The sequence below is a fragment of the Siniperca chuatsi genome, linkage group LG21 (assembly GCF_020085105.1).
Source record: "Siniperca chuatsi isolate FFG_IHB_CAS linkage group LG21, ASM2008510v1, whole genome shotgun sequence".
In the NCBI taxonomy this organism is placed as follows: Eukaryota; Metazoa; Chordata; class Actinopteri; order Centrarchiformes; family Sinipercidae; genus Siniperca; species Siniperca chuatsi.
This window is the reverse complement of record NC_058062.1, coordinates 17,147,841-17,165,959: the sequence shown is the minus strand read 5'-3', so window position 1 is coordinate 17,165,959 and position 18,119 is coordinate 17,147,841. Positions and strand designations below refer to the sequence as shown.

General features: G+C 41.3%; 1 protein-coding gene across 9 annotated transcripts in view; it reads right to left on the bottom strand.

Annotated features, from left to right (window-relative positions):
• The window catches only part of LOC122869393 (RNA binding protein fox-1 homolog 2-like), a 45,446-nt gene that overhangs the window by 3,785 nt on the left and 23,542 nt on the right, over positions 1-18,119 (bottom strand). For 4 of the 9 annotated variants that reach the window (XM_044182356.1, XM_044182358.1, XM_044182361.1 and 1 more), the window contains 9 exons: positions 17,039-17,203; positions 16,540-16,593; positions 16,164-16,256; positions 7,285-7,372; positions 5,414-5,470; positions 4,953-5,100; positions 3,798-3,840; positions 1,336-1,439; positions 302-377 (listed from right to left, as the gene is read on the bottom strand). In XM_044182356.1, the coding sequence (XP_044038291.1) occupies positions 302-377; positions 1,336-1,439; positions 3,798-3,840; positions 4,953-5,100; positions 5,414-5,470; positions 7,285-7,372; positions 16,164-16,256; positions 16,540-16,593; positions 17,039-17,203 (828 nt within the window). Of the gene's footprint in view, positions 1-301; positions 378-1,335; positions 1,440-3,285; positions 3,329-3,797; positions 3,841-4,952; positions 5,101-5,413; positions 5,471-7,284; positions 7,373-16,163; positions 16,257-16,539; positions 16,594-17,038; positions 17,204-18,119 lie in introns of those variants that run through there. The other 5 variants (XR_006376309.1, XM_044182360.1, XM_044182359.1 and 2 more) reach the window with 5 other exon arrangements.

The following is an 18,119-nucleotide window of genomic DNA, read 5'->3' as shown; positions in this document are numbered from 1 at the left end:
TAGTCTAAACAGTTATACTACAAATCCACAAATGATACATTTTTTGACCCAAGACTGCAAATGTGTACATATATTTATTTGTGAATTTTTTTTCCGGATAGTTTCAGTGCAATGTCCTGCTGAGGACACACAAGAAAAAAGACCCATGGTGGATCCAAAGAAGAGCTTAACATGGGCAGACCCCGTGCATCTACTCTCAATAAAGAGAGTACTGTGCGTCTTAAAAACTTCTCGCTTTAAAATTAAAACTAATTGATGTTCCACGCTGGTTGTTTTGCAGAGCTTGTGTCAGTTTTCTCACCATGGCTCCCACTCCGTAAGCAGCAGCAGCTGGAGTTAAAGCGTGGTAGGGATCTGTAGTGTACACCCGGCCATAACTAGCAACACAAACACAACATACAAGAAATTACTCATTTGAGTTTAAAAAAAAAGGACAAAATGGTACAAAAAAGGTACTGAGTGCTATGCAGGTTTATGAGTGGGTCCCCGTTTAGTTTGTTCACATGTGCGTGCACACAGGTGATGCGATACACATTTCTGCCAATGGTTTGACACTATTCCACACACCTACAGGTGGTGGTAACACACTGAGAAACACAGCAATGCACCTGATAAGGGCAGGAAAGAAGAAGACTGCTAGCAAGTAAACATGGATGTAAACAATTAAGACAGCGCAGCGTAGACGTACTCACAATGCCTTTTGGTGAATAACACTTTATGTAAACAGAAGCTTTGTTTGTTTACAAGAAAACTCCACAGGGCAGTTTGCACTTGTTGTTGTCCTGTATTAAATTCATTGTTTGGTGGTTTCTTACATGCAACTGGCACAAATGCAACTCCAAAAGGCACATTTAAAGATACTGCTTTCAATTCATTTTCAAGAGCTGATGTAGTTTCATATCCTCAATTTATTAAGAATGCATAATCATTTAATCACATTAATTTGGCTCCCTGACCGTGGTGCCATTCAGGTAGATTTTACACTGCATCTTATCTTCTTCTAGGATACAAGATTACATTTTCATGGTTAAAGTCTTAAAGCTGGCTTTCACTATTATCTTATTATCTTATCCATTAGTACTGTTATTGAACATAAATGTCCTTGTACAGCACCAAATTCTATTAACAGTAATGTCTCTCTGTTATCAGAGAACATGGCGTAATGTATTCATCCTGGGGCCCTGGATTCCTCTTTAGAGGATCCTCAGCCAATCAGTTCTACTACAGTAAACCACCGCCTCGTATCTGACCCTACAGACCATCTCTACACTTCTGTTGTACAGTGAGGTGTGTGTGTGTGTGTGTTTGTTGATGGGTGTCCTGGGTTGACCTCACCTGTCGCTGTAGGCGGCAGCTGCGGCGGTTGCTCCGGTTACGGCCGCGGGCTGGGCGTAGCGATAGGCGGCGGCGGCGGCAGCAGCAGCAGCAGGGTAGCCTCCCTAGAGAGAGACACACACACACACAACAGAACTAAATCACATGCCTCTGAGGAAAAAGACATCTAGGCTAAGGTGTGTAAATGACTGGGGGAGGGGGGCCGCCATATATAGAGACAGAATATACTGACATTTAATTAAGAAATACTATATGCAAATATTTTTGGCTACCTTACAAAATGTCTTTTCTGGGCATTTTTAATACATTCTGTAGATATTACGCTACGATTACTATATATTTTTTTACTGTATGTTATATTTCATGCACAATTCAAAGGTAAAATTAGAAAATATAGCATATAAATTATATATTAATTTTAGAAATACTTTAATTTCCTTGTACTCAGCAAAACGTTTTCCAAACATTTATAGTAACATTTCTATACATACATATATATACTGTATGTATGCCCTACCCGGTTATTCATATATGCACATTCACAACTGAGATACAGTATGTGTCAGTATATTGCATTTCTGTATGGGGAAAGGAGGAGGTAGTGTGGATGTGGGACAAGAGTGCTTTATCAGTGAGACAGAGAGAGGAAATTGGACTGTCGAGGTTGAGTTAGATTGTATTATTTCACCACTACGGGAGATGGGGAGGTAAAAACAGCGGAAGAGAAAATGTTCGCACAGTTGAGGCCGTATAGAAACCTCATTGTCTCGTCAGGACAGAAGATTCAAGTAATGAACGGATATGTCAAGAGAACGGCTACAGTTTGAGGACACTAAAGGTTACTAGAGTCAGAAGTTCTAGTGGAGACTATGAGAAAAACGGCATTTGTTATTATTATTATTATTTGCGTTTTTTCACATGGATTCAGGAGACAGAAAAAAAACAGAGGAAGATGAAAATAAAGTCGCACACACAAACACACCCACACAAGCCTATACTGACTAAAAATCATCTCCTCACACTGAGACTGCATGCATGACCCAAATTGAAGTTCAAACCTACTCAAAAAACACAACACCACTGCATTTGGACCTGATCAGAACAGAGCACAGCAAAGCACAACAGAAACACCCCAGCATTCTCTGAGACGCCTGCAGGACGCGGAGCAGAGGCAGAGGGGCGGGATAGAAAAAACGGGGTTATTAGGGGGAGAGAGCAAGGCCTTCTGGGTGAGTGGAGGGAAAGGAACACTAAATACAGTATGTCTGCATGCAGCAGGTGATCAGCACATGCTTCAATAATCATCCTGGGAGGGGTCGGGGTGGTTAATTCAGGAAGAGACCATGTTCTCCGTTTCAACTTGAAGGATTTCAGAGTATCTCACATCCTAGGCTAATACTGACCGGACCTTTTGCTGCGAATGGTAGCCTCCAATTGTAAAGGAATGATGCAAGAAACCTATAGTTTAGCATAAACCATCATGGTTGAGTCCAATTTGAAAATACGTGCTAATAATTTGTATTTTCCTTTTTTTATGTTTGTGAAAAGTAGGTGTATTGTCATTTTTGCCGACAAGAGAACAAAATAAGAATGGGTGTCTTTTTTTCTCCAAAACTAGCCGACCAGACAAAAGAGACCAGGTTCTCTTTTGAACAAACTGGTAGGAAATAATATACACTCAATACAATTTAGTAATTTAGTAGACAAACAAACAAACAAACAAACAAACAAACAAAGCCCTTCCCCACAATTGAAAAAAAGTGCACATTTCAGTGAGTTAGTAGAAAAATAAAGAAAAATTCAAAGCAGTGGTAATTATTATTATTATTTTTTTTTTTTTAAAACAACTAAAAGAAAACATGTTCCAGATCAGATCAGAAGATGATTCATAAGATCAGAGGAGGTAGTAAAACAATGCACACTGTGGGTTTGGTGTTGAGTTGACCCTACCTGAGGCAATCTGGGACTAAGGACTGAGTCCTGAAACACTAGTCTATAGAGAGAACAGAAACAACCGTTGTCAACCTGGATACACACACACTCTTGTTCATACGCTCACACACTCGTACACTGACACACGCTACCGCATCCGCCCACAGAGCAGCCTTTATAGTGGTGTTTGAGACCAATGATTCTATAATTAAGATTTCACGGCTCTCGATTAAATTTACATCAATACAACCTATTTTGACCCGAGCTATGTTCAAATTGTATATTAGGGGACGTTTCTGTCACAACAAAAAATAATCCTGAGGCAAAGAACACCTTTTATCATGAAGGATCTTGTGTTCAAGTGGTGCGTTGTGTTCGTCACCTGTGGGCTCATTCACCTTTATGCAGACAGCTCTGTGCAGCGCATGACCGGACGCACATGCAGAATCACCCCCAGAGGAAAAAGAGCAGGAGAAAGCCGTGAGGGGAGGGACAGAGAGGGTGTGTCGGTGGGAGGTGAGTTTACTTACATATAAGTCTGCAGCTCCGTAAAACCCATCCTGATACACCACACTGAGAGGAGAAGGAAACAGGAGAGAGACAGAGAGGGGAAGAAGAGTAGGAGGGTGTAGTGGAGGGGGTGCAAACGGAGTGGTGCACAGACCCAAAACCAGAGTGGCAAAAATGCAGCAAAAAACAAAAGAGAAACAGAGAGAAACAGAGAGAGAGAGAGAGAGAGAGAGAGAGAGAGAGAGAGAGAGAGAGAGAGAGAGAGAGAGAGAGAGAGAGTAGTTATTTCACACCCATGCAGCATGCAGAGGAAATATAACTTCTATATAAGCTCCACAACTGAAACCAAAAACATTAAACAATAGACTCTTGGGGCTAATAGATAAAGTTCATTGAACTGAAATAAGACCATAAACTGCTATTGTTCCCCAGCTACCAGAAAATCAAGGCAGTAAAAGGTTACTTTGAATGGATCATTTTATGAAGAAATGATGTCTGAGGGGTGTAGTTTTCAGCGGAGCAGATATGGAGAGGGTATTTCCTGCAGCCCCCTGTTTCAGTTTGTTTAGCTTAATTTGAATGCTATCATAGTACGCAGCCACAAGGCCATTAACCAATCAATTCTGCTTTAATCTGAATATCATAGCAGTCACAACCCCATTAGCCAATCATCACAGCACAGCAATGACATGCACAGTACACATACTGAGAGGACAAAAAGAAATAAACACATCTCAGTAAACGTGAATAATTTGCAGCAAATCTGTGTGCAGGGTGACTGCTTCTGCATAATGACTGCATGTGGTATCTGTGTGTTTATTCAAATGAACCTTCAATGGTGCAATCCCCTCAGTGCGTCATACTCTACTGAATAGCTGGTGAACAGGCTGACAATGTGCCAGTTGGACTGCTGTAGAGAGTGAAGTGTGAATGATGTTTGAGCATGAGGAGTGTATGAGCACAGCTGTGCTAAACAGAGACCTGCTCAAATTGAATTTGGAAAATTATTCTCAAAATAGCATTCATGAGATGTTCCTCAATAGATTTACTGGGCACTAAAGAAAACAATTGATCTTGACTTTTTTCTTTCTAAAATGTGTTATGTAAAACACATACAGCAGATCTGGGACAGCTACAAAGCATGTGAAGTAAACAACTCTCTGTGTCATTCTTACCCAGGGTAGGCAGGGATGGCAGGCTGAGGCACAGCAGCCCGCACAGCACTGTAGACGGGCCGGCCTCGGCCCCTGAGGTGGGCACCACGAAATGCTGCTGCTGCTGTAGTGGCAGCGGCTGCTGCTGAAGGGTAAGGAAATCCTGGGACTGAAGGAGGAGGAAAAGGGGGAAGGACAAAAAGGGTAAGGTGGAGAAAAGACAGAGAGACAGCAGAGGATTTAGGGAAGAAAGATAACAATGCAGGCAGGAAAAGGACAATGCGATTAGAAAAAATGGGGAGGGGGAGAAAGAGAGAGAGAAGGGAAATAATAGGGCTTGATATCAATAAAAGTGTCAGTGAGGAGAAATGCTAGGCAAGCAGTGCATTAATATAAATTAAAGACTGGAATGTGAGTCAAATTTAAAGTAGGCTGTAGAGACAGATTTTATTGTGTGTAAAGGAGATAGAGACTGGCCTTACCTGCGTAGAGCTCTGGTCCATACACAGCCCCCACCATAGGACTCAATTTCCACCCTGCTGATAGTCACACAGAGAAGAAGGGGGGCAAGTAATAAATATGGAGAGTTTACAAAGAGCATAGGATCCTATATGCCTGCTGCACTTGAACATACATGGTGTTATCATATACAAACACATTTTGTACACACGTTTCACTACACCATTAGTGCTGTCATTCACCTTTATTGTTGACATTCATAGTTCACTAGGTACTTAAAGAGTAGTTTTATCAATTAAAATGTGATAAGACGACACAAAAGGAAAATTTAGTCAATAGTTAAGCACCACAGAGCAGCGTTTCTTTAAAAACTGATTGTAATGGTTGTTTCTGTTGAGGCTGTCCAACACAGCGCTACCTTATTTTCATAAGACAGATTCCCTCTGCAGGACTAACTCAAAACCACACTGAAAGTTGTAACGTATGGAATAATGGAAACAAACAGCAAATGCTGCTGAGCTCTTGCCATGTTAATCAACTGAACATGTTACAATAGCACTGCGAGGTAAAGCAGCACAGACACTGGATTCAGCTCTGACTGCACTTTTTGTTGGGGGGCCTGTGTGTTGTCTTGCAAACAGACAGTGTGAGTGAGCAAAGCCATGACAGAAGGCCTGGGCAGAGAGAGCAGGTCAACATTGGCAACACTTTATTTTAGCATTTATACGCAGGATATAAACATTTAATAAAATTACATGTTATGAACATTTTATAACACACAATAATGTTATGGTAAGCAGATATAGTAAAACAGTTATAGTAATAACATAAAATATGTCTTCACAGGAGAATTTATAATTGCTGACAAATATTACATATTAATAAACACTTAAAAATGTCATAGCTGCAAACAATTACATTTTAGTGTGCTATAAACCATTTATTAAATGTTTTGTATACTGCTCAGAAATGCTAAATAGGGGGACTTAAAGTAAAGTGTTACCAGTTGTGTTAGTTGGGTTAAACCAACATTCAAGTCAATGATAAATAAAGTGCATAAGTTCTATAGGTTAATCCAAGTAAACAAGTATAACAAGTATTCACTGATACATTCCTTCAAGGCTCAGGTCCACAAGATTAAACACTGACTTTTAGCAGATTCTCAAAGCCACACTTCTTGGCTCTTATTCATATTTTTTATTTAATTAAGCAAACTTTGTTACATGATCTTTTAAAGGTCCAGTATGTAACATTTAGGAGGAGCTATTGGCAGGAATGGAATATAATATTTATAAGTATGTTTTCATTAGTGTAGAATCACCTGAAAATAAGAATCACTGTGTTTCCATTACCTTGAAAAGGCCATTTTTATCTACATAGGGAGCAGGTCCCCTTCCACGGAGGCAGCCATGTTGCATCACCATGTTTCTACAGTAGCCCAGAAAGGACAAACCAAACACTGGCTCTAGATTTTTTATGCGAGTTTCGCCGCCACCGTAGTTTCTCCTACACGCTTGGAAGGGGAGCGTGAGGCGAGCGGTATTCAAATGGTTGAAATCTACAATTTCACTGCTAGATGCCACAAAATCCTACACACTGGACCATCACACTTCTGTCTCTTGCATTCCTTGCTATTAGTTCATCTGTAAAGCATGTCAACTGATATCATAGCTGGTAGGTGGCAGCAAAAATAATAACTAAGATAAACTGATAAACATTAAATTGGTTTGCTGACGTTACATGACCTTACATAATGTGGTCTACAGGGAGGGAACACTGCGGCTGTATTGTGTGTTTTACCCTGCCTACGTCTGCCTCTCCCTGTGTACCTATGCTGTTTGGATTATTAGGCAGGCCACGGTTCATTGTTAGTGTGTGTCAGTGTGGTTGTTACCATAAGGCAGCGTGCTGAGAGCCTCTCCGTTAGGGTAGGGGCTGACCATTTTCTTGTTAGTCATCACCCTGGCGGTGGCATTATTCACCTGGGGATGGAGGAGCAGACGGTCAAAGACACAGACACAAACACAGAGTACTAATCACAAGGCCAAGGCTGATATATATGTGAGGGGGGGTTTTTTGGGAGAGGGGAGTGTTTACAGTAGAATTACATTCAACATGTCTGCTGTTATGTGCTGGTATTATGCTTATCTCCATTTTTTGTACATCTTGGTGCATCTCTGGAGGTTGACAATGTTATTATCTGTGTACATTTCCTGTTAACGGGTCATTAGAGTGAATGCTGGTGTCATTTGGAGTGGACATTTTTCCCCCAATCATTCTGCCCTACATAATTAGTCTGTTACATTACCTTGTATTTATTGTGAAAATGCACACTTGACGGTGTAAAAGCTGGTTTAAAGACAGCTGCTGGCAAACCAACGACATGGATGTGACAATGCAGCAACATTTTCTTGAGGGATTATTTTCTACTAAAGAGTTTCTTTCTGTTGGTGTCATGTGTAAAATACTGCACACACTTAAATAATAAATCTACTTCTGCAGAATGAAAAAAAATTATAAAATGTAACCAAGTCAACTGTCTAAAATGTAAAGGTCGCAGTGTGGTCAATGTGGAAGGATTTTACTAGTGATGTGTCTGAGTTTATGTTGGTGTACATCTCTATGTTTGTGTGTAAAAATGGGTGGGGACTGTTAAGGGAATTTTTAGTCATCATGCAATTAAAAGCGAGTTGCCCAGTAGAGATTTGGTGATTCATTATGGAGAGATATAAGGGCTGCCATGGGTGACATTGGTTATGTTGCTGCTGTGACTACACATAAAGGGGGGTGGGGACACAGCAAAAGAAACTGAGCAATACAGGGTTTTTTGGCATGCACAGGTGAAAGTATTGTGGATTTTTTTTTAGGTGTGTGTGCATGTTCTGTTCATGCTGGCTGACATTTCAGTCTAATGCTTAGGCTTTCAATCCAAGATGGCTGATAATCTCCTCTCTGAGCTTCAAAGGCTCACACTCCGCTCCCTTGATCTATCCTCATCTTCCTTTGATGGGCTTTAAGAGAAGGAGATTGTGGCTCTCTGTAATAACCCATACTGTCAGAGTGTGCTGTTGAAGCTCTACATCTGACTGTGTGGCAAGCTAAAGATTAATGACCTTTTGGCTAGAAGAGGGGAGAGTGCGCGCGCGTGTGAGACAAAGACGGAGAGAGACAGAGCGACTGAGGAATGAGAGTGCTTGAGTGCGCATACACGCTGCACTCCCATTTAGAAGACCATTAAGGCCTAGACTGCCATTCGCATTGCCTCTCTCAGTGAGTCATGTTCTTTATCTGCCGAGCTTCATTCAAATGGAAATGAGGTTTACCTCATTTTTCCCTCATTGCAGATGACAAGGTCAGCGACAAATGATTCAATTAGCCTAGCCTGGCTAGCTGTCTGACGCAACTGTCCGCGGGTGTCTGAGTGGAGACATTTTGAAATCTAAAATCGAGTTAATGAATCAAATTAACGTCAATTTTTTTGTCACAGTGAATTTTTGTCCAGATTTGTAAGAAGTTCTATGTTGACTAGTAACAGTTAAAGATAATGAAGAGTTTAGCCTAACGGTGTGTGTGTGTGTGTGTGTGTGTGTGTGTGTGTGTGTGTGTGTGTGTATACAGTATACCTGTGTTTGTCACATGTGTAATCAATGAAATTGGGTAAAAGGTTGACAGGAACACATGCAAATCAACAGAATATGGAAGGCAAATCTCAAAATGTTAATGATTAATTAAACATTCAGCCTGTCTCATCCCACTTTTGCCCTTCCAGTCCAGCCTGAACAATAAACCTGGACAAAATGAAGTCACATTTCCATATGAAACCAAACTTGTGGGGTTTACATACCTAAAAATAAATATTAAAAAAAAATACAAGGGAGAGAAAGAGGGGGTGCAAAAACATTTGTTTGACAAAATCAATAATCATATAACACAGAAATTACACACAGCCAAATATGGGCGCATCACATGACCAAGAGTGAGTAACAAACCAAAAAAGTAAAAATTCAGCCAATCAGCAAGCGTCGGATGCAGCATAGAGACCAATCAAAACAATCGCAGCACTCCCACATCGAACACATACGAGACAAAGATGTGACAGATAAGTTAAGAGAAAGGGATGCAGGTGAGAAGTAAAGAGACAGAGCCAGTCCATATACAAAAACAGGAGAACATAAAGATGGAGTGAAGAGAAAAGAGAAAAAAAGGGAGAAAGTTTACATGAGCAACACAAAAAAAAAACTAATAACAAGTACTGTTTAAAACAAAACATATATCCCAAGGTGCATCATTCAAATAAAGCAATTAGATTTGGTGACCATTCTCCTGAAAATCTCATTATATATGGTGGGTTGAGAAACAGAGCACCAAAGGACAGAGGGAACAGAGAGAGTGAGAGAGAGAGAGAGAGAGAGAGAGGAGAGTGAGCGAGAGAGAGAGAGTGAGAGAGAGAGCGAGAGCAAGAGAGTGAGAGCAATCCTCATTCCCAAAAAAGGAGAGAAATAAAATAAAGATGAGACACTATGCCAGGCATTAGAACTGTGTGTCACAAACTAAGACCAGTAAACTACGACTATGACTACTACTACGACTACTAGTACACAGACAATCCACTACAAGAAAACCAAACCAAAAGAGAAAAACAAGATGGCAGCATATTAGAGACCCAAAAAATAGTAAACCCCATATCTGTTTAGAAATGCATATGGTTACACAACACTGGCTGGTTTGATAAGGGACCACATCTGAAGCAGCATGGTTTCTAAACAGACCTTTTATCTTTACATAAATAAACAAAAAAGCCCCAAATGAACAGATCCAGATTCAGTTTCAATGGTACTGCAAAAGAAGACGTTTTGTGCAAGTCTAGGTATGTACATTTGGAAAGTCTTTGTCTAGGCAGTGGAGACACTCCTTAGCAAGAGTGTCATGGCATCCTTTGACTGTCTGCAATGCGGTGTGCCAGGATGCTGGCTAGCCACATGTTGAACACATTAGCTCAAAGCCTGGATAAACTCCTTACCTAAATCTGCAATGTCTTAACTCACATTTTTTAAATGCACATTGTGTCCAATTGGCTCATATTTGATAAATGTAGACTATGCTGAAAGCAGGCAGGTCAATAAAATAAAGAAATTCAAAACCAGAGCAGCGTTATTTGCCCTGCAGCTCGGGGTCTGCATTCACTCAAAGCAATCGGAGGCAGCAACAGGGAGCAAAGCTTCATATCATTTCTGTTGATAGTTTTTTTTATTTTATTAATCAAGAAAATGAATACTACATACACTTTGACCAATGGAGAATTAATCAGATGGATTGTGGATAGCCGTGTCATTGCATAGAGGAGGGTGATTACATTCGGTCATTCCCAGTGAGGTGTTAATGACATGGTGGGGGACGGGCATGTGGAGAAAATATTACTGCTAAAAGATCCAATCTGTTGAAAGATGCTGTGTCCGTCTGTCTGTGTGCCTGTGATACTGTGTTGTGCACTGTAACATTACATAACAGCTTTCTAGGGCATTACACTGCGTGGGCCTATCACATTAAAATCATTCGATAAATAGAAATGCAAAGACTAATATTGTAACTTCACAGTATACTGTACATACGACTGTCTCAAATGCCCATTTCAGGGGTGGGGTGGGAAGGGGATCAGTTCAGTGATAGATGTTTGTACACAACTTACCGTTGCCGTAGAAACAGCGAGTGGTTACCGTGGAGACTGACAACAACACACAGAAGTCGTCAGGGAAACAGAAAAAATATAATAAATAAAGGAACAAATAATCCTAGGAACAAAAGAAACCTAAATGCCCCCATGTGAAATAAAAACCTGATAGCAGTAGTGTTACAGCTCAGAACAGAATATAGGAGAAAGAGGAAAGAGGATAAAAAGGGAGAGAGGATGCAGACTCTCAGTGTTTAACGGAGCTCTGAGCATCATTACAACACTCAGAAGGTATTCGGTGCTCAAGAGAACAAAAGACGGTAAGGGAGAATGGAGATATGGGGCAAACTTGCCTTAACCCCAAAAACTAGCCTATTGAATGTACAGCGAGGGACTGAAATGCAGCGACAACACTTCCAAGGAAAAGTCAGAAGAGCAGCTAGAAATGCACAATGCACACCACCCTCCTTCATAAGAGCAGAATAGTAAAGGTTGGTTAAACGCTGCCTGCGTCTATTACAGTCAAAAGGACAAGTGGAGGTATTTTGGTAAGATTTTGCAAGAAATGACTCATTCTTGTGTGGTAAAGTTAGGCCACAAAAGAAGAGTGTGTGTTTGGAAACTGGTCGTGGGTAGAGTGGCTATAATTTTCTGTCTTACCAGTCACCACAAAATAAAACATACTGAAGGTTGTATGATAGTCAAATTTAAAAAAGACAGAAATTTGAAAAGAAAACAGATGACAATAATTGGAAACAAAATCAGGCAGACAGAGATGATGGCAAAAACAAATATTAAAAGTTAGAAAAACAGCTATAGATTATTTTCAAATGAAATACAAACTGACAGAAAGACAAACTTGACTGGCAACAAGAGAATGAAGGGATAAGGAAGAGAGAGAATGGAGCCGACACACAAAGAAAGACAGAGGGTTGGAAAGGGCAAAGTGCAAACTCTCTTTCCCCTTTTCTTTCAACCTTTTTTCTACATTTTCACTCATGTACTGTACAAAGCAAACACACATGGATACTCACACATTTCATTCATTAATCTTTTCTGGGGTCATGCAGTAACAGAAAGTTCCGATAACAAAACAGGACTGGTCAAGCCGGGGGGAGGAGGGTCTTCTGTGAAACTGGGACACAAGGAGCGGGTAAGCCTTCACCTCAGGCCATCGCCCATCCAGCAACTCACAGTCAGGTTCTTACCAATTCAAACTCTCGCACTACAAATAATGCTGCTGGATAAAATCATCCAAAAGGTTCATAATGGTTATGGAAATGACTGATTGAAGGCCCAGGCCAAAGTGAGCTGAAGGCCAACTGTGTCCCATTGAGGAGGAGTGTGTGGTGGCAGCATTGGTTGTTGAGAGTGTGCATGGTCAGGCATGCAGAACCACAGGCACAACTTCTTCTCATCCTTTTCACCGCACACATCCATGCAGTGATGATGACACTCTTTACTCGATAGTTTCACCCCTTTTGCATGCAGAGCTGCACCACTTGTGACACACACACACACACACACACACACACACACACACCCCTCAGCTATTCTGCACTCCTGTGTACAAATGTCTGACTAAAACTCTGCGCTGCGGAGGAGCCGTCACTTCCCGTGACACTCCAGCCACACAACCTTAGAGCAGGAGTTAGTGAATGGGAGTCTATAGCGTTTAGCATGGTCTCTGCCCGTCCGTGCAGCCATCTCCTCTGTGCCCACGTGTGTGTTGTCTGCAACCACTGACGTGTACAGACTGCTGCGTAGCTAGCATTAGGGCAAAACGAAAAAAAAAAATCATAGTGATTATTTTGACAGATATTGCGATATGAGTCACGATTTCAGTGGGAATAGTAAGTTTCGCATTTCATTTTTACTGAAAAAAATTTCAAAATGATTATGATGCGATTTTTTCTGGGGTCTGTACCAAACAAGCCTGTTCCCTTACCTCTGGAGAATATGATTTGTAGGCCGGGGCATCTCTGTAGCACCACAATGCTTCATTACCTCCACCAACGAGGTTATGTATTTGGTGCCGTTTGTTTGTCTGTCTGTCTGTCTGTCTGTCCTTCAGCAGGTTTACGGAAAAACTACTGGCCCGATCATTAAACTTGGTGGAAGGGTGTAGCATGGGCCAAGGAAGAACCCATTAAACTTTGGAGCGGATCCGAATCACAGGTGAATACACTTATAATAATGGCCATGGCAAAATGAACTGAATTTTTTGCACATGCGCAAACCCGTCATAAAAAAAGTGAATGGTGTGCCGCGACTAAACACACAACAAAACATAACAGCCAGTCTAGTATATAATGGTATGTTGTGACACATTTTACCTTTGTCAAAAAATTGCAGCTCCTGCGATTTGGAAACTGCACTTGGCCATATTGCAATTTCGATAATATTTCGATTAATTGTTCAGCCCTAGCCAGCATACATCTTGACCTTCAAATTGTCACCTATTGAGAAACAGGAAAGAAATATTAAAAGTGTGTTACCTGGACAAAAGAGGCACACCGGCATAAATTTAATGATTTCCTGATCGAGGTTTCGTGGCTGCAAAAACGAGACCATGCAGGGACCCTAATGCACTACCGGTACAGCCAGTAACTGCAGCATAAGAGTGAAATATGTGACTACACATGTGTGACTAAATGGTTTGAGGTGTTTTTCTATCATTAACTTTGTAGGCTTGTCCTACAGTCAAAGTAACACAAGTCAATGACGGGCAAAATGTTACCGCCCGGGGCAGAAAGATGTTATGAGCGAGGATCATCCAACCATTTAAGTTAGAGCATACGCACAATCACAGAGACAGCCATGAGTGTCACACCTATATATAGACCTATAGGACTCTATAGTCTATATATAGAATTAATGGTGATGAGATGGGATCACAGAGAAGCAGGAAGAGACAAAGTGAATTGTAGTTGGGCCACTTACATGGATACATTGGAAGCGCACAGGAAATTGACTTCTTCAAAGCGCAGAGTTTTATTCCAGACAAAGACAAGTACAGTATAACTTTAAGCACAACAATTCTCTTTCTGTTTCATATAGGCTACATACATGCACACTACGGGCAGCTAAGCTATGAGAATAACTACTAACCAACTCCCACTGGCATGCACCATGAATAAGAAATGTCAGCACTCGTTAAGTACAGCATACCTTTATAAATCATTCAATCACAACTTACTCTGAAAACTAAGAATTCAGCAATTCAACAAGTGGAGTAAGACTATGAGGCACCTAGGTGCAACTGATTTCATGCTAAGTAAGTCAACAGTCCCATCACCAAAACTACTTCAACAAATGGCCATACAGAATAAACATGCATAACTGCCTCAGTTAGGCTACATATTTCCATATTAAAATACCAACCATGCACATGTAGGCTACATCAACTTAACTCATGCCAGTAGATAGCAGTGGACTGCAGGGTCACACACACCATAATAGTTAAATATTTATGTATAACCATGGTATACAATAGGCCTATATTTCAGAGTTTCTGAATTATCATACAAATATATGATTACTATAGTTATTTCTCTGCCATCTTTATCACTGAAAACATAGTTCAAAAAACTCTGAAATGATATGACCAATTAAAGCAAGAGAGTAAGACGGCAACATCTGCAAGAAGGGAGAACTGCCAGATAGCATTGCCTCAAATAGAAATGTCCGGCCCTTTCTCCTCGGTTCAAAGAATGTATAAACACAAATCCACGATTTGTCCTGCGCCAGCCTTTTGTCTCTTCAAGCCCATGCACCATAAACAGAAAGAGACGCACTCTACAGACTTCTGTTGCTGGCCCACCATGCAGCTGATACATGACTCGCTACAGCCCAACACCACTACAAGTACAACAGAGTACATGCAAAGTGACAACTGAAAACAAAGACAAACTGCTCGCTGATTAATAAAAGTGACTGATATCATGCAAAACTTGGGAAGAAAAAACAGAGAATCAAGTTAAAACAATGCCAAGGACAACACAGGTTGTTGACTGAACACAAGGGCGAGACTGATGCAGGGTAAATTGGCTCCATCAGTATCCATTCAGCTTGCTGATTGACTGAAGGTAGAGGTGGCGGAGGGATTATGTTGTACCAGTGGATGCAGGTGGCTGTCTTTCATTCTCGACCACACTGCAGCAGAACTGAGAGTACAGAACTAAAAAGGGTCCAGCCAGCCTCATCCATCATGCAGGAACTGACTCGTACACACCCCACACACACACACACACACACCACAAGGAAATCACCACAGTAAGCCCATGCAGAAATCCTGGCTTACAGTGGCTTGGGTCAAGAGATCCAATATGGACAACTGGCTGATTGAAACCCCAATTAAAATAAAGAAGAAAAACTACTTTCAAAAACTCAGCACATGCTTCAGTTAAAAAACAAACAATATTGAATTAAATCAAAATAAACAACCTGAACGCACATAGACTTTACACACATAAAAACTCAAGTGCACAGATCTTTGGTAAGAATCCAGACTTCCATAAAGTGAACATGCGTCAGTGTTGCTGTGATTCCCAGCATGCTGCTGTTGCACCAGGAGCCATAAGCTTGTCACAACCACTTAGCCACAGCACCAGGAGAGGGGAACACAGAAGGATTTCTACACTAGGGAAGAAAATAAGAGCATCTGACAGCAATCTGCCATGCATCATCCTCTCACTGCGTTCCTCTCGTGCCCTCCGGTGCCAACTACACAAACATCATTCCAATTGTTGCAGAAAAAGTTGTAACATCAGTGTGGCTACAAGTTGCGCATCAGTGGAAAAACAAAAGGTGAAGAAAAAAATAATGCTGCAGAGGAAAAGTACCCAGCATGCCTTATGTAGTGTTCTTGCACCCCCAAACATTCCCACCAAAAAACAAAAAAATAAATAAATAACAGAGGAAACAAGTCTTTCTACATTTAAAAATAAAAACATATTGCACCAGGGAATGGGATACCAGTGGGCTGCATCAGAGCATATCACTAAAGGGAGGATGGGAGCTAGCTAGCAGTCAGTGATCAAGCAGAATTACAATGGGAATACAGAGAGAAGACAAAAGAGAAGGGAGAGAGAGAGGAAAATTACCTCAATCTTACGACCTTCCACCAATGTGCCGTGGAGCTTTTCCCTGGCTTTCTCTGCGTCTGCGCTGGTCTCAAATGTCACAAAGCCAAAACCCTGTGGTACACGGCAGAGGTTAAAGAGGTTGGCGGTGAGTGAGGGGCACATCATAAGGGATTGTGGAGACGGAGAGCGGAGAATCTGTGAATCCTTAGACCTTGGGGTTCACTCAGACATGGTTTAATAGATAACTGGAGTTTCGTAACAATGATTCCCCATGTAGCGTGCTACACGCGTCACATTTGCAGCAAAGACAAACATGCAAAGTAGGAATTACTGTTGACAGTCAGAAGGAACTGTGGTGTAGTTTCAGAGAATCAAATGTCTTCTGTGCACTTACCTTTGAACCCCTCTCATTGAAAATGATCTCTACATCCAGAATCTTCCCAAATTGCTGAAAATAAATTTGAGGGAATAAATTATATATACATATATACAGAACATATATTCGCAAAGAAAGTAGTCAATTACATCTGTGAGTTGTCTCAGGATCCTTGGCTTGGTTGACCTCAGTCTTTTAGCATTACTGCAAAGTCAGAAGCTTCTGACATTGTGTGAATTACAGCAGCTTTGCACTAGGTGTCACTATTACACAAAAGACAACATCCCATGTTTCTTTCTATCCCTTTGCCTTGAACTCTGCTCTGACTCACACAGCAGCCAATTGCCCCCTCAAGCACCAAGAGAACACTCATGAGTGTCTTTTGTTAGTTTGACTCTTTTGTCCATCTCTAAACCCCGCCCCTAGTGAGCCGGCCCCACCGGGGACGACCCGGGGTGTCTAGACTGATTTAGTGATCCCGTTAAAAATGAGGCCCACAACATTCTCAGCCTCTTACCCCAAACATCTGCCTGAGGTCCGGGTCCCGGAAGCGGAAGGGGATGTTTGAGACGTGAAGGCGTTTGGGGGTCCCTTTGGCCTCTGTGGGGTCTCCCACAGAGCCTCCTGCTCCTGTACTGCACTGTACACCCGCCTCCCCCTGGGACGTCTCCTCGGTCTTTCCCTGTGGAGAGTGAGAAAAGAAGAGGGGAAGAGGAAGGTGAGAGAGGTGGAGGTAAAGGTAATGCTTTGTTTTAGCAAGTTAAAGCTGTGCTACACCTCTTCTTTAAATGTAACCCTAATGGAAGCAAAGCAGAGTTTATGAGTACAAGATGCACAAAACCATTTGTATAGAGTCTTGATATCATCGTGACATACATTATAATCTCAAGTGCGTATTTAATGAAATATGATTATTGGATTTATGTTTAATAACAAGAGCAGGAGCCATGTTTGCAGCTCTGTGAGACTGCAACTAGCAGCAGTGCTTTGAGTTAAATGCAAATATGCTCACAATGACAATGCTAATGCTGATGTTTAGCAGGTATAATGTGTCTATGTTCACCATCTTGGTTTAGCTTGTTAGCATGCAAACATTTACTAATTAGCACCAAACACAGTCCAGCTTCTCAAGTCCAGCTGAGGTTGATGGGAACATCATTAGTTTTGCAGGTATTTGGTCATAAACAGTATTGGACAAAATTGTGGCCCGATGATGGCGCTATGTGGAAAGTGAAGGGATCGCCAAAAATTGTTGCAAGTCATCCTGAGGGGGGCATGACTGACTGTTCCAAATTCCAAGGCAATGAAAATCAAAAGTAGTTGAGATATTTCACTACAAAAACAAAAATGTCCACCTGCTGCTGACACTAGTGGAAAATCAAAGTATCGCCAAAGTCATCCTCTGGGGATCATGAATGTCTGTAAAATATTTTATGGCATTCCACCTAATAGTTGCTGAGATACCAAAGTGGTGAAGCGACCGACCAACACTGCCATCCCTACAGCCATGCAAAAAATTAAAAATAAGCCAGGGTTTATGATTGTTATGAATAATGCATCACTACAACTGCAATTAGGATTTATGACTCTTATGAATA